General features: G+C 55.0%; 1 protein-coding gene across 1 annotated transcript; it reads right to left on the bottom strand.

The window, feature by feature from the left end:
* Positions 1-520: 520 nt before the first annotated feature.
* Positions 521-14,407, bottom strand: LRRC32 (leucine rich repeat containing 32). The gene is made up of 3 exons (XM_072969164.1): positions 14,264-14,407; positions 9,575-9,665; positions 521-4,934 (listed from the first exon to the last, which is right to left on the bottom strand). Exons 2-3 carry the CDS (start codon positions 9,659-9,661, stop codon positions 3,030-3,032), a joined length of 1,992 nt encoding a protein of 663 aa, XP_072825265.1. The 5' UTR covers positions 9,662-9,665; positions 14,264-14,407; the 3' UTR covers positions 521-3,029.
* Positions 14,408-25,762: the final 11,355 nt, after the last annotated feature.

Below are 25,762 nucleotides of genomic sequence, written 5' to 3'. Positions count from 1 at the left end.
CTCCCTGCCTTCTAGATTCTTCCTCAGAGCCCCTCGCCTGTCTCCCACCCCCACCCCCGGTGAGGTGGCTCTTGGTCCCTCCCTCAGACCCCACAGCCTACACCCTCACCCTCCAACTCCCTTCCAGGAATCAAGAACGTTCTTCTTCTGGCCCCTCCTGGTTTTTCAAAGTTCAACCTTGAACTGCAGCCTGGCTGCCCGCTCTCAATCCTCCAGCCCCTGGAGACCTTCAGCCCTCTATCTGGGGAGGCCGCTGGGTGTCAGGGTAGCAGGGGCTGGACGTTCAGGAGGGACTGGGGCTGGAGACAGAGATGTGGGCATCGTCAGAGCAATGGGGTGGTGACAGCAATGAGGGTTATGACATTCCCGAGGGAAGGGTCCTAGTGATCACCAGAGGCCTTGAGGAGGGTAAGCACACAGTGGAGCTGAAAAGGAGTGGGCTGAGAGGAAGGCATCCAGGGTCCCTCCAGCAAGGGAGGGAGAGACAGCACTGCCTCTGAGGTGGGACAGAGCAGGGAGCATAGAGAAAAGTGTGAGGACAGAGCTGCAGAGGAGGGAAAAGCGAGAACATGTTCCTGCTGGAAGCCACCATTTTCTCAGTGGTGGGTGGGGAGTGGGGTTTGTTGAGTGTGAGGGGACAGAGGTGTGCCAGTGGACGTGATGGGGGCTGAGGCTCCAAGCTCCAGAGTGGTGATGACCCAGAGCCTCATCTCCCACCCAACAGTCCTCAGCCTGTCTCCCCAGGGGTTTGCTTCAAAGACTGGAAGGGAAGCAGAGGAAAGCAGGGTTCAAGTGAATGCAATGATGCCTATTACCGGCAGCAAGGAGGAGGCTGGCTGGCTGCATTGTTTCTCCAAAATTATTTTTTAATACATTCATGTGGGTTATATAAAGAGCTGATCCCGAGGCCTGGGCTGTGGCCTGGCTCCTGGGAGGTGAGAGCAGCATTGTGTAGTGTTTTCAAAGATCAGGCACGAAGGCACCCACATCTTGCCCTCCAGGCCTGAGGAAGAGTGTTTGTGTACAGTGAGCACCTGTGGTCACGATCCCAAACAGGACTGACCCACCCAGCTGCCCCACACGCCACCAGGGTCCCCGGCTGGGGCCAGGCCACCAGGTTCTAGCCCTGACTGTGCCATTGACTCCCTGAGTCCTTGACCCTCTCAGGGCCTCAGTTTTCTCATCTGACAAATGGGGTGGGGAGATGGGCATTTTTATCATTTCACACTTTACCGAGCACCATTGAGAGCCTGACTGTGAGCCAAGCACAGGTAAGAGGGTGAAGACAGCACACAGGGTCCCAGGCTGATCCCACAGCTCCTTTCTTCCCGGACAGCCCATGATTCTCTGGCTATGAGAGACAGGGCGTTATATCTTGATGGGATTTTTTACCCATTTTTCTAGGAGAAAAAAATCCCTACATGATGAGGACCGGAAAGAGTTTGGAACCAGCATTATCTTGTGATATGACGCTGAGACAGAAGGGAACCACTCAGTTCCAGTCTCCATTCCCCACCTCCACCTGTCCTGCCCCCCCATCTCACCATGAGGCCCGAATCCACCTTTTTTCCCAAGCTCCGATGCTGACTTGTGCAGCTCTGAGCAAGCCCCATTCTCTCCTTAAGTCTCACTTTCTCTATATGTGCAATGGGAGGTTGGACTCAATGGTCTCAAACTCCAGGCTGTGCTCAATGGAGGGAGAGGGAAGGAAGGAATGCAAGAGAGAGAAGGGAAAAAGGAGAGTCCACCCAGTCTACAAAGGAGGGAATAAAGGAAACTGAGGCAGAGAAGGAGGAGAGGTCTGCGGCTGCCCGTCTTCCCTCAGCCCACCTAGGAGAGCGGAGAGAGAGGAGCGGGTGGGCAGGCACAGCACAGGAAGTTCCCAGGCCCCGTTCTGGCCGTGTAGGATCACTTCCTGCCCACCCAACAGCCTGCAGTCCCTGCAGTGGCCAAGCTCACGCCCTGGACTCAGGAGGGTGTGAGTCTGAACCTCAGTTCTGGGATTTCTTAGCTGAGGGGGGTGGTCCCTGGAGGGAGACTTTTGGAGCCTCTTTTGAAAGTGGAATAAATACCAATCTCAGAGGGTTGTCATAAAGAGGCAGACACAGGCTTGGGTTTGTTACTGCTGCCAAGCCTGGAGCAAAACAGAACCAGATACCTAAGGTTCTAACTCCTGGCTCACCAGCCACGATGGTGCTGGGATGAAATCGGGGGCCTGGGCAGGGAGTGAGGGGCTAGGGCAGTATCTGGGCCAGTGTGTGCAACATGGGAGAGCCAGTTAGGGGAAGAGCCTGTCCAGAGCAAGAAAGGGAATGGTTCAGTACTGGGCTGGCACCCAGGGAGACAGCTCTTCACCAGGCCCTGCTGGAGCCAGCACAGCCCGTCTAATAGCACTGGATGCAAGACGTACTCCAGTGGCTCCAGTTCTCTTCCGGTCACGAGCTCTTTATGTTCCAGAGAAGCTGAAAGTCATTATCAGAAGCTGTGACAAATAGTCTGCTTGGAAATGTCTCAGACAAATCCTCTCAGTTTAGCCCCTCCCTTGCCCTGACCGGGCTGGGGCAGGACCATCCACACTCAGTCAGCTTTAGCTGCAGGGCTTTGGAGCCCAGGCTTCCACACTCTGTGCGGTCACGGCACACTCGGTGACCACCTCCCCACCCAGACCAAGAGATGCTGAGGGCAGGGATGTGTCTTATTTCCTGGCATCCCCAGTGCCCAGGGTAGGGGGCAGAACAAAACAGATGCCTGGTGAAGATTTGTGGATCCGTGGGTCAACCTTACACTCCTAAAACTGCACAACTTCTGGCTTCCACAGCTGGACCACATGTGCAGCCAGGGAAGCAGGTTGCCTACTGGTACAGCAGGATGCAGGAAAAGAAACCCTGGGTTGGGAGTTAGAGACCAGGGTTCTCAGACCCTGGCTCAGACGTGTGACCTTGGATCAGTCCCCACCCTTCTCTGTGCCTCCGGCTCCCCCATGACCTAAAAGGGCCTTCCGGCTAAGCTGGTCTGCAGCCCCAGCCTCTCTAGGCTTTGTACTGTTGGCTGAACTTCTGCCGGCGGACACAGCAGCAGGTGGCCAGCGTGGTGAGGAGGATGGCAGACACCACTGCGAAGGTGAGGATGATGATGAGGCTGACCTTCTTGAGCCCCCCTTTCTCACAGTCCTCAGGACGCACGTGGCTCAGGGACACCTCCTCCTGGGAGCCAAAGCGGCAGATCAGGTCCTGGGTGGCATCCACGTCCACACGGCCCTGGTGCAGCTGGGCTGCCAACCAGCCGTTGCCACAGCAGCTGAGTGGATTGCCCTGCAGGTAGAGGCGCCGGAGGCTGGTCTCCAGGCCGCCCATGGCACTGCCTGGCAGGAGGCTAAAGCTGTTGTTCCTCAGGTCCAGCACCTCCAGGGACACGGCCTGCGTCCAGGCAGGCAGGCGGCTCAGGCGGTTCTCGGCCAGATTGAGCCGCTTGAGGCAACTGAAGCAGGGCAGGTCCACCTGCAGGACTGCCAGCCCATTGCCCTGCAGGGCCAGAACCTCCAAGGAGCCCTCCAGGCCCGCCAAGGCCCCCATGGCCACATCCAGCCCGGGGTTGGCAGAGAGGTCCAGCTCGGTAAGTGGCGTGTGGAGGAAGGCCCCTGCCCGGAGTGTCTCCATCTCATTGTCCACCAGGTTCAGGATGCGGAGGGAGGAGAGGCCAGAGAAGGCCACACAGCCCAAGGGTCCAGGCTCACCTGGCCCCCCACAGGGGCTGAGCCGGTTCCCCTGCAGGTTGAGCCTCTGTAGGCTGGCCAGGCTGGCGAAGGTATATGCAGGCAGGTCCCGCAGGGCGTTGTCCTGTAGGAGAAGTGTCCGCAGAGAACCCAGGGCCCTGGTGCCCAGCTCCAGTGTCTCCAGCGCATTGTGGCTGACATCCAGGAGCACCAGGCAGGGCAGGGAGCCCGTGTGCCGGGCCTCAAAGGCCCGCAAGCAGTTTCGGCTGAGGTTCAGGAAGCGCAGGGAGGTCAGGTGCTCAAGAAAGCCCTCAGGGACAAGCTCAATCTCATTGTGGCTCAAATCCAGATTCAGAAGCTGGGAGAGGGGCTGGGTGCTGGCGTTTCGGCTGGGGCTGGAGAATGGCAAGGCCGACCAGCCCTCGGAAGGAGCTTGGATGCTCTCGCCGCTGGGGGGCGGCTCCACAGGCAGCCGGATGAGGTTGTTGGACACATTCAGGTAAATGAGTCTCGGGAGTGCGGCCAGATCAGGGAAGTAGAGCAGTTTGTTCTCCCGCAAGTCGAGCCAGGCCAGCTGGTACTCAGCCTGGGGCTCCTGGGCCGTCTGAAAGGCCTCGATACTGTTGCAGCTCAGGTCAAGTACCTGCAGCTGCTGGAGGCTGAAGTCAGAGATGCAGGTGAGGGAGTTCCTGGAGAGATTGAGGTGCACCAGGCGGGGCAGAGCCTCGAAGGCACCGTCCTCGATGTCCATCAGCACGTTGCTGTGAAGGTCCAGCCGCTCGAGCGCAGGCGTGCCCCGGAAGGTGTGGCGGGCCAGGCGTGTCAGGCTGTTCTCCGCCAGTGAGAGGGTGCGCAGGGCGGGTGCCTCCCCCAGCAGTCGCTCCACCAGGCCGCTGTACAAGCTGTTTCCAGACAGGTCCAGGGATGTCACATGCGGCAGGGAACCCAGACCTGCAGTGCTTAGTGTGGTGCCCACCGCCAGGCGGTTGTGGGCCAGGTTGAGGTGCTCCAGGTGGGGCAGGACCTGGAAGACCCCCGGCTGGAGGAAGCTGATCTCGTTGGCACTCAGGTCCAGGTGACGAAGCACCGTGTAGAAGCCCAGGGGTGAGGCCAGGATGCTCCGCAACTGGTTCCCAGATAGGTCTAGGACCTCAATGTCCCGAGGAAGCACTGAGGGGACCTGGAGCAGGCCAAGACCCTGGCACAAGACCTCCTTGTCCACCTGGGGCCGGGGGAAGAGGGTAAAACAGCGGACATTACTGGGTGCAGTAGGAGGTGGAACCAGACACATGTCTTGAGAAAGGATAACTTCAGCCCCCACCAGGCCTAGAGAGGCCTCTCCTTTGTGCCCCAGCATGGTCGACGTTCCTCCATCCCAGCGTGATCAACCCATGTTGGGGTGACCCCTACCCTGCTCTTGGTCCTGACTGTGGTACCCAGTACAGTGCTGGCAACAGGGAAGGACTCAAGGAAGCTTTGATGGGTGGACAGACAGAGATGACAGACAGAAAAACAAATGAACTAACAAAATACTCTGTACTGATTATTATCCCATTTTACAGGAAACTAAGCCATGTATCACCTAGAGTGACCCAGAGCCAGTGAGCAGCAGGGCCCAGCTGAGACCCAGGCCTCCTGGTTCCCAATTCCAAGTTCCTTTCATGGATGCAGAGAATTAAATTTACCTAGCTGGTGTTAGACTGGAAACCGCTTTAGGAAAAATGTTTCCAAGAGGGAAAAATGCTACTTGCACTCCAGTCCTCAGTTTTAATTTTGGCCTCCAACCCTCAGATCTCATTCAAGCCCTTACTCTATGGGGCAGAGCTCTGGGTCCCAGAGCCTGCCTTCCTCACTGATGCTCCCCAGATGTGACCTCCTTTCTGCTGCTGCTACCCACCCCCACCACTGTCGGTGGCTTCACCTCCTGTGGCCCAGTCCCAGTGGGTCCCTGGAGATGGGGGAGGAGGAGGGAGCAGAGAAAAAGATGAGCAGAGTCCCTACGCACTTTCTTTGATGACAAGACTGATTTTACTGTGTGAGCCCAGTCACTGTACAAGTCACTTTACGGCTCTGGATTCAGAAAGTAACTCAGCTCTCCCCAGTGCCCATTCAGCATTTCACATTTTATTTAGCATTTTCAGACCCATGGTCTCACTGGATCTTCACAGCAGCCTGCCCATTGAAGATGATCATCCCTATTTAAGAAACCCACGTTCAGAGAGGGTAGGGAAGGCCCCAGGATCACCCACCTGGTGAGGAGCAGAGCTGGCTTTTGAACCCCAGTCTTTTAATAATCAAAGGCCCAGCTCTTGTCCCTCTACCACATGTGCCTTCAGGGGCCAGAATTCTTTCCATGCAAATGCAGTCTCCCGCTGCCTTTTCCGGCACAGCAGGAACCTCAGTCTTTCCCAGGGTCTGACTTCCATAACCACCCAGCTCAGGCCCACTCCTGCCCTGGCATCTCTGTCTCCACTGACCCCTTCTGACTCAACCACCAGCCAAATGCCTCGCAACTGCTCAAAAACTCCACTCTGACCATGCTGCCCTCAGCTTAAACCCTTTCAGGGAGAAGTCCAGGACCCTCAGCAGAGCTGAAGACTATTTGCAGCCCCTGCTGACCTGTCCCCTCTCCTCCCAACCCACTCCAGCCCAGCCACACGGAGTGACCACACCTGAACACTGCCCACTGTGCCCTCCCACACCACCTCTGGGCCTCCTCCTTGCTGTTCCCTGTGCTGGTTATGCCCTTCCCAAACAGTTCAGCATGGTGAACTCTGCGCTGAGCTCTAAGGTCTCCTCCAGCTGGGAGACTTCCCTGACTGCCAGGCAGGTCAGGGCCCCCTCTGGGCTCTCACAGCCCCTGTGCTGCTTCTCTCATAGCTTTAGCCCCCTGAATTGTGACTGTCTGTGTGGGGACCTGCTAGACAGTGAGCTCAGGGCAAACAAGGATGGGTTTGACTGGGTGGATGCCTCAGATCCTGCCCACAGAAAGAGCTCCATACATTTTTTTAATGAATGAGAGTCACAGACATCATCGACTTAGTAAAGGTCTGAGGGTCTGGCCTAGTCACCCTTCTGAAAGAAAAGCAAAGCCCTAATTCAGACTAGAGTCAAAGACTGTGAGAGCAAAAAGGGTCCCGCCCACCTACCTCCCAGTTGGACAGCCAGAGCCTGAAGACAGTAATGAGCCACACAAGGTCACAGGGAGTCAGTGGCTGACTGACAGGGCAGAACACCAGTCCGGGTGTTCTCTGCCTGGCTTAGCTCTTGGCTTCCTCCCAAGAGCCCCAAGGTAAGGAGGAGGGAGGAGCCGACTGCCCTCCATCAGGCATGCATGACTCTTCCAACTCCACGCAGCGCAGTGACTGGCCCTACTCAGAGGCCCGGGGATACCCCTGCAGTTGGGCACCTGTGCAAACTGGAATCCTACCCTGGCCATCTTTGCCACACCTGCCTGACCCCTTGCCCCTTCCTCCCTCACAACCTCTCTGCCAGATGGGGCCACTGGGCATAGCATCTCCATTCATATCCTCAGCTCCCTGGACTCTCCTGATTAAGGAAGAAACAGCAAAATGAAAGGAGCACAATGATGGTCACTACGTGGGGAGCACCAGCTCAAGTCAGGTTTGTGCCGTGGGCACAGATCCCTTGCCTCATTGAGTCTTCCTGAGCATTATATACCCCACGGTACCCTCTAAGGAAACTTGAGGATCGGGGGTGGCCACCCCAAATCAGATGGTCAGAAGCTCAAAGCTACCATTGTGAATGCCTTTCCCTATTGGTGCTGGCCGAGTTCTGACCACCAGGCTCTCAGCTGCTCAAATGCCCAGGCTGATTCCTTCCACCCAGTAAATAACGCCAGTCACCATTTCCTGAGCATCTACTGTGTTGTGGGGGGTGTCTTATCCCCCATCCAAGTCCATACCCCGTTTCACCTCTGGATACTCAAAGGCTCCCTGGGGCACCAGGCACCAGCCCTCAACAGCTGAGCCAGGACACTAAGCTGACCAAGCCCAGGGCCTTGTCTTGCTTCCTGCCCAGGGCCCAGGACCCCTGTCACCGAGGCTCAGAGGGGGCTACTGTGAGGCAGGGCTGCAACGTCCAGTCTAGGAAGGAGCCTGAAGGCCAAGGCAGCTCTCAGAACCCCATTTGTAGGGCACCCACAGCTCCCTGAGCTCTGAGACCCCAGCATGAATGACTTATGTGGGGAGGGGTCTTGGGGGCATCAGCCCTCAGCCAAGTTCAACGCTTCTCCTGTGGACCCCCTACCCAGCCTCTCTGGGATGCCAGGGTGCCACTGCTCAGCTTTTGTTCTGTTTTGTTTTAGGAGGGAAGAGGACTTTCCACCAACACCATCTGACCACCTGCACATAGAAGGGAAGCAGGGTAGGAAGGGTAGCCGGCAGTGGAGAACATGAGCCTGGGAGAGCGGGGCTCGAATCCTGCCTCTGTTACTTCCTATCAATATGGCCCTTGTGGGTCACATCTCTTCCCTCAGTCTCATTTTCCTCAGATGAAAAGAGTAGTTCTGGGGAGATAAGACAAGAGAAACCACTTAGCCTGGTGCAGGCCCCTTGTGAGCCCTCAGCACATGGCAATTTCTTTTTACTATTTTGAAAAGCATCACAGCTGCTTCCACGGAAGTTCAGAAAGTGGGCTCCTGCCTGTTATCTCATTTGCCCCACATCCAAAGCTCACCCAGTTCTGTCTGCCTGTTGGCTGGCCCAAGCCCTTCACCTCTCTGAGCTTGTCGCCCCAGGTAGAACGTGGGGTTGCACTTGGTGACATCCGAGGCCTTCTCTGCCTGTTATCCTGGGTTCTGGGATTCTCAGAAGGGCTCTGAGGAGCAAGAAGTGAGTTGGCAACAGCAGGACACTGGAAACCACAGGGAAGGGCTGCAGCGCCCTGGGTACCAGCATATCCAGCCTCCAAAAGCAGATGCCCATCCTGTGTCATAAGTTTCCAGTCCCAGGTCCAAGTGGGGCTGCAGGAGGGCCCGTCCCTTCCCTAGCTAGTGCTCTTGCCTTGACCTCAGTGACTGCCCAGCTTTACAAGTGGATCTAGGTGGTCCATTTTCTCTGGACCCCACAAGGTCACAGTAACCTCACAGCTAGTCTTCCTGACTCCAGGTAGGAAAAATCAACAAAGTGAATCAAATGTGGTCATTGCCCTTGAGAAACTCTTGGTCTGGGAGCTGAGACAGATGTGGACCCATTCACCAACTACCCCATGTACTCAATGTTGAGATGGAGGGAAACTTAGGGCTGTGGGAACCCAGAAAAGGGAGCAAACAGAACCAGGTCAGCCTGGGAGGGGTCAGGAAAGGCTTCCTGGAGGAGGCAGCATTTGACCTGGGTAGTAATAAGTAAGAGGCATCACGGCAGGCATGTGGCAGACAGGCCCAAGTTAAGGAGCCCAGTTAGGGAAGGGGATTTGTCCTCAGGAGGGACCCAGTACAGAATACCCTTTCCCAGCTGCCCCTCTCCCCACAAAATCCCCAACACATACACATATACTTCATCACTCAGCTGGATCCACTGCCATGTAGGGGCAACTTGAGGGAATAGAGTCCAGTACTGGCCCTAGTTGAATGGCCTTGGACAAGTTACCTAACTTCTCCAAGCCTCAGTTTCCAATTCTATAAGGTAGGAATAATGGTACTTACCTGGCAGGGTTAATAGTGAACAAGGCACTTAAACATACTAGTAGGTACTCATCAAATGCAAGGTTTAAAGGCATTAAATGCATTCCCTTTCCTCTCCTGACCCCTCTGGCTTCTGGCTTCTGAGGCGGGGCAGTAGGACACCCTAGGGTTTCAGGTAACAGACAGGGAGATCTCCCTGCCTGGGCAAAGCTCCTTACCTTCTTACAGGGTACTTTGTCTCTGTGTTGGGAGGTAGCCAGGCCCAGGGTCAGCACGGCCAGGAGCAGCAGGATCTGGTGGCTCATGGCTCTGCAGAGGGCAGGAGGGAAGGGGAACACTAAGATCGCAGGCTCCTTCCCACCACTGGCCCCCACCACTCCCTCCTGTCTGCACCTGCCCACAGGGAACCTATACCACAGCTGTAGTTGCACCAAGGGTGCCCTGAATGGGGAATCTTGTGAAGGGGGTGGGAAATGGGGCTGCAGCCCATCCCAAAGGGACCACCAGTGCCAGGCCAAGGAGTTAGACCATTATCCTGGACAAGAGTTTTGTCAGATTTGGGTTTCAGAGACCCACCTAGTGGAAGACAGCCTGGAGGGGTTAGAGGGAGCAGAGGGACCCTAAGGGATGCCCTTGGCTAATCTCAGGGCTGGGGTGGGGTGAGGTGGGGGAGCTAGACCTCCAACTCCATTTCTATCCAGGGCACAAGCAGGTCCCCCATCCTAGCTTTTCAACCCCCAAGTGGAATTTCTCAGTCCCTCACCCCACAGCAGACTTTTATTTTGCCCTTTTTTCTTTTGATTTTCTGATTCTCAAGTCCTTGCCATTGTTTGAAGGCTGGGCCTGGAGCCTTGACAGGAAGCCCCACCGGAGGCCTGCCCTGCCCCCAGCACTGTGGCTGTGGACTTCCCCAGGAACAGGCTGCCAGGCCCTTAACTTTCACTGAAGCCACCGCCCGCGCAGTGGGACACCCAGGCCTGCTGGGCCAGACCTTCTGTCAATGAGCAGCCGGGGTGAGGTTGAGGGGGACCACAAAGCTCTCAGCAGGGCCATATTCTACTGTTGCTAGGGGCTCATTCACTGAGAACCTGGGCCAAGTGCTAGGAATACACAGCTCAATATATCATTTCATTCATTCACACCTCTACTGAATGCCTCCTAAGATCTGTTTCTGTGATGGGAACTGGGGACAAAAATAAAGGCATAGAAGTGACCAGAATACATACAGAACATTAAAAAGGAGAGACACATAAAGCCATCCAAGATAACTGTACTCAGAGTCACCCACACTGGACTGCTTCCTCTATCTCCCCCACTTACCTGGTATGTGACTTTGTACAAGTCACTTCACCTCTCTGAGCCCCAGTTTCCTTTTCTGAGGTTAATGCCAATCTTGTCAAGTTTTGTTAAAGATCAAATGAGACATTCTATGAAAGTGCCACTTGCCCTCATGATGCATCAGGCCCTCTTCTCAACACTTAATATGTATCAACTCATTTAATCCTTACAATAACCCAACAATCTAAGTCCATGATTACCACTCCCATTTTGCAGATAGGAAAACTGAGGCTCAGAGAAATCAAATAAGATGCCAAAGGTCACACAGCTAACAAGTGGCAGGCCCCGGAAGTCTGACTCCTAGGTCTCTGCCATTAATCTCTACACTATAAGATCTCCTGCAGGTGCTCAATAAATAAGCACTAAATTGTGACTCTGAGGGATGTTTTAGAAGAGGCATTTATAGGTCCTCTAAGGACTGAGTCTTCACTGTTAGAACCCATAAGTATCCTTGCTATGAATTTTAAACAAAGGTGGGTACTCTGAGGTCTTTCCTTGCACAAAGGCCCCCCCAGGGGTGTCTTTCAAGCCCTGTCCCCTGGGTTCCCCCTGGGGCCATGGGCCCTGCTGCACAGCTGTTCTCTTCTCACCTGCGTTACAGGTTGGACTTTCACAGGAAATTTTGTTCTGCTGTTTAAAAAGCAGAACTTCACCACCCTTTTGAATGCTAGTGTACTCAGAATTGAGTGGAAACTCCTCAGTGGGGCCTTTGAGTCCCTTGGAAAGTGCACCCTGTCCGGCCAGCTCTTCTCTCCTGTTTCATTTCTCACTGTCCCCAATCCCAGTCTGGGTTCTGGAAGCCTCTCATTTCCTTCGGTTCTCTGAGCACTTTTTCACTGCCCCAAACCTTCACTTCCTCCCCTTTCTATTTGCTGAATACCTCCTCCATCCTTTGGGTCTCAGCTTAGATGTGACCTCCTCCAAGAAGCCTTCTCTGGTTCTCCAAGCCTGGGCTATGTATTGGCCCCTCCTCCAGCACTGAATACGCTGTGGTTCCCTCCCCTTCACTCCTTCTAACATGGGACCTGACCCCAGGGCCAAGGGGCTTCACTTCCCTCTGGGACCCATCTCACACTACCCAGCAGGCTGGGGAAGGCACTGAGAATTGACACAAGGTGTGTCGGTGACATAGTGACATCAGTGAGAGCAGTTGTTCTCCTGACTCTTCCTTCACCTCCCTGCCACACTCTGTCCCTGCATCGGTAGGTTCTGTCTGCTCTCCCCCAAAAATGGACCCTGGACCTGCCTACCTCCCTCCTCCATCACTGCCACAGACTGAGGCACCACCCTGGGCCTCGATCCCAGCACCCTGTTTCCACCCTGACCTTCTTTCAGTATGTCCTACACATAGCAGCCCGAGAGATGTCTTTAAATCATATATCTGATCATGATTCTCACTGCTTGCAAACCTCCCATAAAATCTGGCTTTATACAATCTCTTTTCTGACTCCATCTACCATTTGCCCTTCCCTCACCAAATTCTAGCTTTCTTGCCACTCCTCAAACACAGCAAGTGCATTCCTGCCTCAGGGCCTTGGCCCTTGCTGCTCCATCTACCTGGAATGCTCTTCCCCAGACCTGCACATGTTTTATTGTTTTCCTCTCAATGACCATATGATAGTTTATTTCTTATTCTATGAGAACAGTGGTCTATTTAGTGGTGCTCACTAAAGATCTATTGAACAAACAACAAAGCAAGGGAGAAAATAGAAGTCCATTCCAGAGGGCTGAGTGGTAAGTGCTAGGTGAGGACAAGGAAGGACCTGGATGAGTTCTTAACTGCTGCCCAAAGGGACCCTCGTTTCTCCCTCCTCGGCCTGCCAAATCCCACTCTACCCGCAAGGTGGGCATCTGAGCATCAGGCAGGGACCCTCGCTGCAGCTGTGGGCACCCTTAAGCAGTGCTCAAGACACAGTGTGTAGAATTTGAGGGCTACTTGCTCTCAAGAGGGAGGACTGGGATCACTAAGACCCAGGCTCACATCTAGACTCTACTGCTCACCAGTGCTGCTCGCTAGGGCAAGTCCCTTAAACTTCCAGTGCCTCAGCATCCCACCTATAGGGCAGGTAGCCTGGTTCCTGTTTTGCCACTATCTGCCCCCAACCATTGTGATGATCAAGCTGAGAATGGCTGTGAAAGCGCCCTGGATACATATTATCTTTCCCAGTTGGGACAAACCTGTAGGGCTGAGCAGCCCAAGTGAGGCATGCTGAAGAGGATGCCCCCAGGCCTGCAGCCTAGGCAAGAGGAGGCAGAAGACATCTCAGGACTCTGATTGGGATGAGAAGTGCCAAAGAATATCCGTGTGTGTGTGTGTGTTTGTGTGTGTGAGAGAGAGAGAGAGAGAGAGGGAGAGAGAGAGACAGAAGTGGGGTGGGGGGTAATGCCTTCTACCATAATAAGCCCATCCCTACTGTTTAAGGATGTTAGATGCTTCTAAGTACTTGACCTATACCTTTGCATTTAATTCTTACAACAACCGAGTGAAGTAGTTACTATAATTTCCATTTTACAAATGATAAAACTGAGGCTCAGGAAGATGAAGTGACTTACGCCACAGTTAATTTAACCCAGTTCCTAAATGTTTTGGGATTTAGCCCCGGTCTGTATGGTCCCAAATGCTGTGTTTTCTCCAGCAGGTGCTGAGCTGCCTGCCCCGTATAGAAGTTGCCTGTGAGGAAAACGAGGCTCAGAGAGGTGACCTACCCAAAGTTACACAGGCAGTAAACAGCAGAGTTGGGATCAGAATCCAATCTGTCTGTCTCCAAAGCAAGCTTTTCCACTACAACAGGCCAAGATCTCCCTTTCTGACCCCCTCCAACGACCCCTCAACTCCAACACACACACAAGCACACAGGCTCACAGCTATGGGCTCTGGGGTGCTCCTCTCCCTCCTCTCTGCCCGGATCACTAGCACAGCCCGGTGCTGGGAATGCGGCTGTGGACGTTCCCATCGAGCAGAGTGAATCACTAAGGGCAAGCCCCATTCTGGAGACATGTGCATCCCACGGGGGAATTAGACCTTAACCCAAAGGAATGTGGCTGTGATGGCGGAATTTCAGGCAGCTGAGGTTGGGGGTGGGGGTCATTTTTTACCACCCATAAAGAAGGCTGGCTGAGGAGCCCCTTGGAGAGAGGTGGGTACTATCACCACCCCCAGAGACAGGCAAGCTATCTGGCGCGGTGGAATGGGAAGACCCACGCCTGGCCAGGGTCAGAGGGTGACAGATCAGGATTCAAATCCTGATCTGCCCTTGACTAGCGGCGTACTCCCTGGGCAAGTGCTGGCCTTTCTGCGGTGGTTTTCCCATCTGTCAAATGGGAACGCCGGCCTCGCCCTTCATGGGAAAGATCCGCGGACCTAGGAGCCTTGGAGACCTCTGAGGCCGAGGGAGGGTCAACCCCGGCTCCACGCGCAAAGCAGGGGGCGGCGGCGGGAGGGGACTGCTGAGGATCCGCGTCTCGAGGGTCTGGCCCTAGCTCAGCTCCGCGCCGGGTGCTCGAGAGGAGCGCGGGACCGCCGGTTCCCCGAGGGGGCCGGCCAGCCTCGCCCGCTGGGCGGCTCCTACCTGGCTCAGCGCGGCCGCCGCTCCTCTCCCGGGCAGCCCCGGCACATTTTGCGCAGACCTGCCCCCCTGGTCGCACCCAGCGCCAGACCCCGGGGTCACGGCCCGAGGAGGCGCGCGGCCGCTCCACCGCCCCACGGGAGCCCGACCCGCGAGGGGGCGGCTTGGCCTCCAATTTAAATACCTCTCCCGCCGACCCGCCCCACCACGCCCCCCCTCCGCCCAGCCGCGGGGTCCTAGCGCCCGGTCGGCGCGCCCCCGCGTGACTCGGTTTATCCGGAACCTGCGAGGGGGTGAAGCATTTTCTTGACGCGGAAACCCGGGCTGGGAAGGGGCGGGTCGAAGAGGGTGGGATGAATGGGCCGAGAGCGAGAGGGGTCGCTAAGGAAGCGCTTTACTAGCGTGACCTCCTTGGGCCGCCGCACGTGCAGATCGTGGCCCCGCAGGGTCCGGAGGGGCGGGTGGCTCTAGGAGCCGCAGGTTCGCAGAGGAAATCCGGCCTGGCCCCGATTTCCCCCGTTGTCGGCGCCGCAGCACTTAGGGGATGGCAAACAGGAGGGGTGACAAACGGCAAGGCTGAACCAGGAAGGAAATGACCCTTCACTGGCCCTGAGGTGACCACAGAGGGGTTTCCCCATACCGCAGCCATCCCCTCTGACAATTCTAGGCAGTTCACGTCCCCTCTCTGGATTTTGCTCTAGCGTCCAGACCGCCCTCCTCCTCCATCATCTCCTGGACACTGAAGCAGCCCTGTGAAACAATACCATTTTAGTCCACAGTTCTCAAATGGAGAGACTGAGGCTAGGGTTGGGGACAGAGAGTATAAATGAAAACCACTTGTCTGGGACCAGTAAAGTCCCATTTACATTTGGTGAAACTGAGTCTAGAGAGGTTAAATGGGCATATCCAAAGTCACCCAGACTATAAGAGGCAGAGGTTTCAGCTCAGTCCGTCCCTAAATCTAAGCCCAGGCCAAACTGGGTACTCTTTTCCAGGCATCAACTTACTCAGGTTGTCTTAGGGTGCTGTGCAAAAAGTAGCACGGTGCTATCACTGTCTTTTCACCCGAGATTGAGGCTTATCTTTCCCAAAGACACCCCACCCCGCCACTGCAGATGTCCTGGTCCTACCAAATTCTGCCCTGCTGAGTATGGCCGGGAGGAAGGGGGTGCCTAAAGGAGGAGGACCACAGCCATCCTCCAGGTCCTGGTACCAAGGGTGGAAGAGAATTCCTCTTCCATAATGTTTCTCCTCCCTGATGGTCACTAGCCCTGAGAGTAGCATAGAGAGTCCCATTTTACAGATGGGAAAGCAACCAGCCAGAGTCTTGTGGGAAATCAAGATGAAGCTGGACATAGAAGCTGGGTTCCCTGAATTCTAGATGGCAGCTGTCTTTGCTTTCTCCCCATCTGGCTCGCTGTGGGACAGACCTGGGCAGATGGGGTCAGCCCAGGGAAGACAGTCTGTGGTAGCTGGGAGGGCAGAGTGGGGGGCGAGGCGGGGCCTAACCCAGCCTCAGGGGAGGAGATAAGGGAAAGCCTCCCTAAGGAGGAGCCTGAGCTGCAATAAGGACAGGAATAGGAAAGGTTACAGGACCTGGGAAGGGTGTGCACACCTTCCCCTCCCTCCCAGCCACCAGAGGCTTCAGATCTAAGCTCAGGGAGGGCCCAGCTGGTTGTCCTAACCCCTTCTCTGGTTCTAGTGCTCATCTAGTCAAATGGAACCTCAGTTTCCCCATCTGTAAAGTGGGGAAGCTAGTAACTTCTTCTGGGAATTGGTGCTAGAACTAAGAATAACGGAACCAGCCTGAGGCCTGCATCCAGTGGGTGTTAGGCAACTTCTTGCTGTCTTTATTGGGGCAATTAATGATGTCTCTGCCACACCCTGTGGGCTTCCTTTTCCAGAACCTTGTCCAAGGAGCCTAATGTCCAGGAAGTGCTTCGCAGCAGAACATGGCTGAGTTGGATTCAGACAATACCTGGGCTCTCCCACCCGACCTGCTCCCCTCACACCCAGCACCGCCTCACCGTTCTTTGAGCTGCTGCCCTGAGCTGCTGCGGAGCAGAAACCACGGGACTGGCATGGAGTTTTGGCTGAGGCTGGGGTGGGGTGGGGCTGGGGCTATGGCGGGCTCGGGGAGATTGGCCCGCCTCCCACACACCCCCAAAGGCTGAGGTTGTGGTTAGTCAGTTCACAGGGGTCCACCTCCCTCAGTGCCTGGATGGGGCTCCCCAAGTGTTGGACACAAATGGGCAACCAAGCATGCCTACCCGCTGCAGATGCCTCTTGGGACAGGGGGCTGAAAGCGGGAACCCCACGTGCTCAGTACCTCTCCTTCATCTCTTCACTTCTTCAGCAGTTACGTTGCTATGTGACTTTTGGCAGGTGGCTTGATCTTTCTGACTGCAGTTGGCTGATCTGCAAAGTGAAACTAATAATAACACCTGATTCCTGGCTTGCTGTGAAGCCCAAATGTGTGTAAGTACCTGGTCGGGGCCTGGCCTGTGGTCCTTGCTCAGGAAACAGAACCTCCCTTCCCTGGCAGGTCCTGGAATAAAAATATCTAAGACCTACCCTTATGGAGCTCCCATACTGATGGGAGGCAGATGAGAACATAGGATGATAGAGTCCAGAGGCCTTGAAGGCCAAGTCCAGGAGTCAGAGCTGAATCTGAAGAGGGAGGAGAGCTGAGAACTGAGCAGGGTCAGATTTGCCCGGCAGCCCTGTGGAGGGTGGCTTTCTTTTAAAGGCCACCAAAATCAACGTTCCATCCAGTGTGGCTTAGCACCTGCTCATATCCCTCCACGAATGGGGCATTCTGCACAGCCCATCAATGCACAGCTCATCTTCATTGTGTTGGTATTTTTGTGGAAATGCTTCCATTTCCTCATGCATCTGTCAGTAAAGATAGGAGACACATCTTTTCCTGTGTCTTCAGGACTACTATTCTGAGATGAGAAAACCTCAGGCACCAAGGCAAGATCAAGGCTCCCTGGGAGGGTTGTTTAGACCAGGCTGATGCCCAAGGGTCCCAAGTAGGAGTGGCCTGGGAAGGCAATGATGTGCACATCCTGTGTGACCCTGGACAAGTAACTAAACTTCTCTGAGCCTTGCTGGCCTCATCTAACTGTAGAAATGGAGTGGGAAAGACCATGGACCCCCAACTTAGTTTCACTGCTTTTTGCCGAACACCCACAGTAGGCCAATCCTTCATTTCATGTGGCAAATAAGGATAAAGATAGCCATAGACAGCCTCAGGTGTCTTTAGTCTCAATTACTGACTAGGAAACTTGAGGCTCAGAAAGGCTAATTAACTGGCCTAAGTCCACACAGCTTTGGAGCCAGGAATTGAACCTGGGTCTCTGGACTCCCAGGCCATATATCAGCACAAGGATGCGGCTGTCCTCACTCCCTGCCCCTGCCCAGCACCTCTGTGGGCCCCTGTGAGTCAAGAGAGTTCCCTCATCAGCCCAGCCTGGGGCCCTGCCTTCTGGGGCAAAACCCTGGTTCCTCTCCTGCCCGCCTTCCCTTGCTCCCTGGGGCAGCTGAGCTCAGACCAGACCAGCTATGGGCCTCTCCTGGAGGGACAGTAGAACAGGAGAACAAATGTGGCTGGGTTTCAGCTGTAGGGAGTTTGTGAGCCAGAAGGCATCACTGGGTGCTTGGGAAACAAACGCTAATAAAGAGACAGGTGGTGTGTCCCTTCTTCTGAGGACTAGCTTACAGGTTTAACAGGAATAATGAGGGCTGCGGGACTGAGCGTGGTGCCAGATACTTCCTCCCCATAGCCATCCCACAAAAGGGGGACTGTTGTCACCCCCCTTTTACAGAAGAGGGACCGAGGCTCAGAGGGCTTCTGTGACTTGCCCACAGCCACACAGCTAATAGGGCAGGGCACAGCAGCCTTCCCCATCCCAGTCCTCAGATACTGAAGCCCTCATGCATGTCCAGCGACTGGCTGGGCTGGTTTTCTGTTCTCAGTGGGGGCACGAGTCATCCCCTCACTGGGCGCTTGGAGCGATCAATGCAGGAGAAGCCGGTGTTGGTAAAGCCCTGTGTACCCCTTGGCCGCCACACCAGAGGCTCCTGGCTTGGAGTCTGGTCAGTGAGATCTGAGGCTGAGGAGTCTGGAGGCTCCAGGAGGCCCCAAGGGAGATGGGGGGATGTTAGGTGAGAAAATTCAAGACCGAGTGAAGCAGGCAGGGCAGGATCAGAAGCAGCTTGACTGTGCTGCACCGCGGACCGTGAAACCACAGCTCTCTGCCGAGCTCGGGCTGCTGGGAACCTGAGGGTTTGGCCCTTTGAGCCACACCACTTTTTCAGCTGTTTTAACTATTTGAAGGTCAAACTCAAGGTATCCTTTTCTTGATCATCCAGGGTTATTAATGTGGGCTTAGGTTGTGGTCTGTGACGTCATAAAGTGTCATCTCCAAGTTAATGTAGCAGCAACAGAACCAGGCCCAGAGTGAGGTGGCAGCAAACATGTGAGTGCCCCGAAGGCTGCACCAATTAGAGGCAGGGCTGCAGTGGGGCAGCCCCACCAGGGAGCTGGGCGACTTGGGCAAGTCATTCTCCCCTGGCAGCCTTAATTTCTCATCTGTCAGATGGGGACAGTGATTCGGCCAACCTTAAGGGGCTGTTGAGATGATGCTGCTGTAAAAACTGAGTGGAGTGGGGGTTGGGTCAAAATGACTGGCATCATCTTCCTCATCTGAAAGTCCGTGATTCCAAGGTGGACTAGAGGGACCTGCTGGCAGATGGAGCGCCCAGCGATGGAAGACAATGACTGGGAGGAGTGGAGTTGGAGGGACCCAAGCTCTGTAGGCTCAGGACCCAGGGCAGAGGTGGGTCCCAGGCCTCTCAGGCAGGGCCCAGCTCCTATAAGGGGAAAGGCCATGGCCCAGACAGGGCACCCCATGGTGGGGGGCACTCTGCCTCTAGGGGTTCCCTGGAGATCCCTTCCCAACTTCCCAACCCTTCCTGACTTTGGGTTTGTTGCTGAGCTGAGCTCCCGGCAGGCTGTGGGCTCCAGTCTTCCTCCAAGCCCCAAGGTCTGGGAGAACTTCTGGAAACTGGCTTGCCCCACAGATAACAGTCACCTCCCAAAGTTTCGGAGAATCCTGCTTGCCTCCTCTACCTCCACTTCTGGAGAGACAGCAGATTCTAGGCCCAGGGAGTGTGAGGACGTGACCTGAGGTCACACGCAGGCTGAGGGGGTGATTCCCTTGCCTCACATGCGGTACTCCTGGTTTACACAGCAAGCTCTTCAGAGGCCTTGGCCAGTTCCTCCCAACCTTTGGAGAGTATCAGACTCCTGCTTGTTAGGACAGATTGCTGGGCCCTACCCCTGAGAGTCTGGTTCAGTAGGTCTGAGCTAGAGCCCAGAACCTGCATCTCCAGCCAGCTCCCAGTGGTGCTGATGCTGCCAGCCCGCGGGCGCCCTTTGAAAAGTGCTGTGCCTGTGAGGGTGCAGGGCAGCTGGGCTCTGCGGAGAGGCAGCCTTCACCCCTCTGTGAAAGGGAGGTAGCGACAGCCCCTCCCCACTGAGTTGCAGAAATGAAGGGATGAAATGTAAAAGTTATGGTTAACAGGATTATGAACCTTTCTTACCATGAGTAAAGTTTTGAGATGAGTGTGAGGCCTCTGTATTAAGTTGAGAAGGGGATGGGCTAGCCCAGGCAGCTTTCTAACGCAGCTTTCATATTGTAACCCATTTAATCCTACAACACCCAAGGAGGTAGATATTATTATTACTGTTATTATTATTACCTCTCATTTACAGATGACATTTGAGGAAACTCAGAGAGGTTAATTAATTAACTCAAGTTTGCACAGCCAGTATGGATAAATCCAGGCCGTGGGGCTGCAGCACCTACAAACTTAACACTCTTTTGTCATGTCACATGATGGAGCATGAATTAGCCAAAAGAGCAAATAATCTAGAACTCTTTCAATTTAAAGTCTTTAAAATTAAAAACCATGACATACCTCGAGTGTAGAGTTGTATTTTCCCACAAATGGGTGGGTTGAGGAGGGGCCTGAGGAGGGCAGAGCCGAAGAACAGAAGCAGCCTAGGTTTCAGGGAGGGACTCATCTGGGATCCCTCCTCACTGTGCTGCCCACTGTTGTGTGACTGTGGGCTGGTAGCCTCACCTCTCTGAACCCATTCTGTCTCTAAAGTGGAGCAAGGATGGATAACTAGGGCAGTTCAGAGTATGAACTCCTGGGTGTCAAGTGCCCCCCAGCCTTTGGCACTTACCCAGTCCTTGGTGCTGTCTGGGCATTGTTTTCATTTGGGGGGGTGCAGCTCTTTTTCATATTGCTTTAATTCAGGGGGCAGTAAAATGGTTCAGGAAGCTTCCCTTGTCTGTGCTTGGGGCATGTGGGAGGGGACCTGCCTAAAATGTAACTGTGGCTGCCCCTTAGGGGCTGTGAGGGGGGGAGCATTGCCATCCTGCAGGGGGACAGGTGGGGCACCGAGACAACAGGTGTCAGGGCGGAGGCCTGGCCACATTCAGCTCTCACTGGGACCGTCCTCTTCAGTGTGGCTCACTGTGGTCCCTTCTTGTCCTGTTCACTTTGCCTTCCTCCTCAGGACCAGCTGGCCTTTGGGAGGACTCTAAGGCTTGAGGAAGGCAGTAACTAGCTCAGGTCCCACAACCAGGAGATGGCAAAGTGGGGGTGGAACTCTGTCCCTTTAGCTTTGTTGGGCTGTCACGCCTCCTCTAGTGACAGCCCTCTTCACACATGCTTCCCCTACAGACACAGTGCACCCGCAAAAGCACACTCTCCCCTCCCACCCACACAGCACACACACACACACACACACACACACACCCTTCATATCCACCCTCAAAGAGAACACAGGACACACAGGGCCACAACTCAGGAAAACAGGAAGCATGCGCCAACCTTACACAAATTCTCACACAGGCACACACACTGTCCACAAATATTTCACAGAGACACCCTCAAAAGTCACATAGCCACCACACACAGATACACCCCCGCCTTACCAGTTCAACTGTCACACATACACAACTCATGCACACATCACAAGCGTGCATGCTGAGCGTATATGATGTCTACAGTGTATATATCTCCCATGCAAACACCAGTCACAAACACTCCACACACATCACCCACAAACACACTTCATATCCCATATATACAACAAACACCTAAAATATCCAAGCTCCCAAACCCAGTGCACACACACTGGACCCGGTGCACAGATAAGCCATATGTGTGTGTGTGCATGGACGTGCCCATATGCAGACTCACGTACACACACATGCACATGCTCGTGGGAGCAAGGCTGTGATCTTGCATTGCTCATGAGGCTGATTTTTTCAGAAGCAGACCACACATGGGTAGGGTGGCTTCCACTAGGGCTGATTCCCTGGGGTGTGAAAAAAGAAGGGGAAAGGGCACAGTCTGACAGACGGTCCCTATGGTGCTGTGAGCTTAGGATCCCGGGAGCTTGGAGGCTGGGCTGGGGCTCCAGGTGCAGAGGGCTGGATCCTGTGTCCTGAGGAGTGGATGCCCAGCCCCGGCCCCAAAGCCAGCCCCTCTCTCTAGGTCTGAAATTTTGGAAATGCGTATTCAGCCTTACAGACTCCCGCTCTCTGGCCTCTTCTGGGCTGTGTGCCTTCTGCCTGCTTGCCTTTCCTCTGCCCTGTGCGCTGGGGCCAGGAGACCTGGGTTTGAGGATTGAACCAGACCCTAAAAACCAACTTCACCTCACCTGCATCAGGGCCCACCTGGACTCTTGGGGGACGGGCTGTTCTTCTGCATGCAGAGGCTGCCTCTTGGAAAGAATTCTGGGCAGCCCCTCTCCCTGCAGGTTCTACCATTAGCACGGACACTCACGTGTTTCACAACCCACTTCCAGGCCTCTCAGGTCCCTGCCAGCTACCACCCCACCCACCCTCTTGTCTCCTCCTGGCCAGACCTGTCAAGGCTGCTGTTTGCTCTTGTGGCCTCCATTTCCCCAACTTCCCTCACTTCTTCCTCCGCTGTCTCCAGCCCCATCATTCCACCCAGCTCACCCCCGCCTCCACGTCCAGAACTGCTACAGACAGACACTATTCTGTCCCTAGCTCCTTTGGTCACTTGGTCACTTGGCTGCCTTCTTCACAACTGCACGCTCCCATGGCATCTTGAGATGTCTCTCCTGGTTCTCTTCCCGCCTCTCCATCACCTCCTCCTGGATCCTTTCCTGCACCCCTACATCTTCTTCCTTCTCCTCCTCCATTGATCTTTAAATGGGTCTCCCTCCCCCTTGGCCTCGGCTCTTTTCTCTCCCCACGCAGCCCTCTGGAGAGCTTCCTGGCCCAGGGTCTCCCTTTCCCATTCATCCAGCCAGCTATTCATTCTCCACGTGGCGGCCAGATGGAATCTCTCTGAAACACAGATTTGACCAGGTCACTCCCCTGTTTAAAACCCTTTGACAGCCCTGGGGTTCCAAGCACATGTCACATTTCCCATTTTCCTGTCTCGTTCACTACTCAAGGGGGCCAGAGTCCCTATCACGCTCCGGCAGACATCCTCCATCCTCTCTTCTCTCCTTTCCGGCTCTCTCCCAACTGTGCGCAGTTATCCATCAAACTCCCTCTCCTCGCCTCTCTCTTTCTCCTTCCTCTCCCTCTCCCTTCCCATCTCTTCCCTCTGTCTCTGTCTCTGTCTCCGTTTAGAGTTGCCAGAGGTGAGCGCTATAGAAACTAGCCTACTGGGCTCTCATATGAAAATAAAAAAAGCTAAACTCTCTGACTGAAAGGGCTCTTCATGCCTGTGCCACAGAAATCCAGGGGCCAAGAGAAGGGAGATTGTGGCTGCAGATGTGAAAAAAAACACCCTCCTTTGATGGCCCACAGGGAGAGACTTGAAGACATACTGCCCCGTGCATGGAAGTCCTGAACCAGCCTTTTAAAAGGCTCCTGGACGGCCAGAATTCATTGGCTTCCCTGCTGTTTCTTTCTCCCACTGCCCCACTCACACTTCAGGTTCTGACCTTGACCTCTGCCCACAGCACACTGTGACGTCTGGCCCATTCAACTCTTCCATCAGCCACCTGGACACCTGGCTGTCAGCCTTGGCTTCACCCAGGGCCCCAGCCTCACCTGCCTGCCCCTCCGGACCTTACCCCAGAACTCACCCCATTTCCTTTGGCTGGTTTCACCCTGCAGCTGGTGACTGAGGCTGTCACTGTGTCTGCACTTTTTTCCACACAGTATGTAGCTGTGCCCAAGGCAGCCAGGATGGCGTGCATGGTGGAGGCTTTATGGGTGAGGTCCAGTTCTGCCACTGGCTTTCTGGGTGACCTTGGACTGAGCCTCAGTAGCTTCATTAAAAATACGAGGAGAATAATGTCTACCTTGCAGGATTGTAGTGAAGATGAAAGTGCAGATACTCCATCCACATCAGTTCCTTCTTTTCAGTGAAATAAAGACCCTTCCAAGGGCTGCCTGCAGGGGGAGCCCAGCGCCTGTAAGACCTGAATCAACCCTTTAAAAGGCTCCTGGGCCTTGGATCAACCCTGTAGTTAGCTTCCCTCAGGCCGTGCACCCAATCTAGAAAGGGGCCAGGTGGATGTTGTGCTATTTCTCAGACTGGAAGGGTTCTGGACACAGTGGTGACAGGGGAAGGTTACACAGTCTCCAGGCTTCTGATTCCAGGTCTTGGGGGATTATTATAACTATGAATAGGAACACTCTTATAGTAAAAAACCTCTAGATTGACACTGGGTGTCTGAGCAATTTGAGAAGACAAGACAGGGCTGGGCATGGGGGTGGGAAAGGCTGGGCATCTAGGGAGACAGTGGGGAGGGTCTGTTGGCAGGAGCTCCACGGTGGAGGGCCCTGGCCTTCAGCAGTGGGGAACGTGCCAAGTAGGAAAGTGAGATGCAAGGGCTGGGCTGCAGGTAGACTGGGGACGGCGCAGGCCAGTGGGAATGGGGGCAGGAAAGGGGCACGGAGGCCAGGGGCGTTGCTGAGGACCCAGGTGATGGGTCCTACACTAAGGCAGAGACCACTGTGGTGGGTGGGACAGAAAGCGGGACTGATTAAGGGGGCAAGGGAAAGGGTCATGAGAAGAGAGGGTGGTCACTCCTGGTTCCGGCCAGGGGACAGGGCAGAGCACAGTCAGGGTAATCTGTGGCTCATCGGGGAGAGGCCTGGCAGAAGCTGGGTGCTGGGCCTGGAGCCCAGAAGGAAGGTCTAGGTCAGCACTGGAAGAGGAGTGCCAGCAAGAGCCTCACTTTCGTCTGTGTGTGGGGACCGCCGCACCTGCCTCCCCAGAGAGGGTGTGGTAGGCTGCTCAAGCCAGCATCCGGGAAAGCCCTGGATGAGATGAGCATCACCTCCGTGTTATTTAATAGGAAATGCAAGTGGCAGACACTGGACAAACCTCTGCCACATGCTGACTCGGACCAGGCCTTTCGGAGGGGGACAGGATGCTGGGGTCTGCTGTCTTCTCACTGTCCATCAGTTGTCAGAGAGATTCCCCAAGCAAGTCTCCTCTGTGGGTTGGGGCCCGCCTATCGCTCTGTGCAGCGCCGTCCTTCCTCCATTGGCTGGGCAGGGGTCACGAATCTTGGGGTTGCTAGAGGGTCTCTGGTTCTTTTGGGAACAGCTTGCTTGCCCCCTAGTGGACTTCTGAAGAGTCTTGAGAACTCAAGGAAATCTCCTGGACTGGGACCTTGGAAATTCAGCCCACCCTGCCCACACCCTGATGGGGAGACGGGAGCCCCGAGCAGGAATGGCTACTGCAAGCAAATCCAGGGGCAGAGCTGGGACAAGACGTGGTGTGGCTGGGCCTCAGGAAAGCGCCTGAGCTCTGGCGTCTCACAGCCCCAGGTGAACTCAGGAGCAACAGAGGTGAAGGTACCCACTTCCTAGGGCTGCAAGGACCACTCCCTGAGACAGCACACACACAACATGCTCAGTACACATGAGGCCCTGCTCCCCATCATTTCACCTCCCCATGTAAGAATATAGACTCAGCTCTGATAGTCTTTGAGCAAATGTGGATTTTCATGTGGGTACGTTTCCTTAAGGAGAGGTTCCCCTGCCACTACAGTGGCCTTCCCCACCTCTCCTGCCCTATTATATTTCTTCTCCCACTGAGGTCACAGAAAGAGGATTTCGACCCAGCCGGGCCCTCAGAAAGCCCCCAGTCTGCAGGCACAGGGCTGGACAGGGTGGCTGGGGAGCTGAGAGGCCAGAGAAGGTGCCTCTCCTGCAGTAGGCACGGGTGGAAAGAAGAGTTTCAAGGAAGACTTCCTGGAAGAAGTGGCAGATGCATGGAGGGTGAGGAGGAGTTGGCCAGGAGTGGGAAGCAGAGAGGCTGGGGAAGAGCACCCAGGCTAGCGCAAGGCTTGGAGGTGAGGGTGACCATAGCAGCAAGTGATGGGAAGGAGAGACAGGGTAGCCAGGGTCACACCACCCACCTGGTGTGGAGGACCCCAGCTAAGCATCGGACTAAGCAAGCCCAGATGTAGAT

Source organism: Vicugna pacos, chromosome 10 (genome assembly GCF_048564905.1).
Source record: "Vicugna pacos chromosome 10, VicPac4, whole genome shotgun sequence".
Lineage (NCBI taxonomy): Eukaryota > Metazoa > Chordata > Mammalia > Artiodactyla > Camelidae > Vicugna > Vicugna pacos.
This window is presented reverse-complemented; position numbering and strand designations above follow the sequence as displayed.

Excerpts from the sequence above, each read along its gene's own strand:
- LRRC32 (XM_072969164.1), bottom strand. The coding sequence starts at position 9,661 with ATGAGCCACCAGATCCTGCTGCTCCTGGCCGTGCTGACCCTGGGCCTG. Across the intron at positions 4,935-9,574 it reads ACAAAGTACCCTGTAAGAAG|GTGGACAAGGAGGTCTTGTG; the intron begins GTAAGGAGCTTT and ends CCCCGGCCCCAG.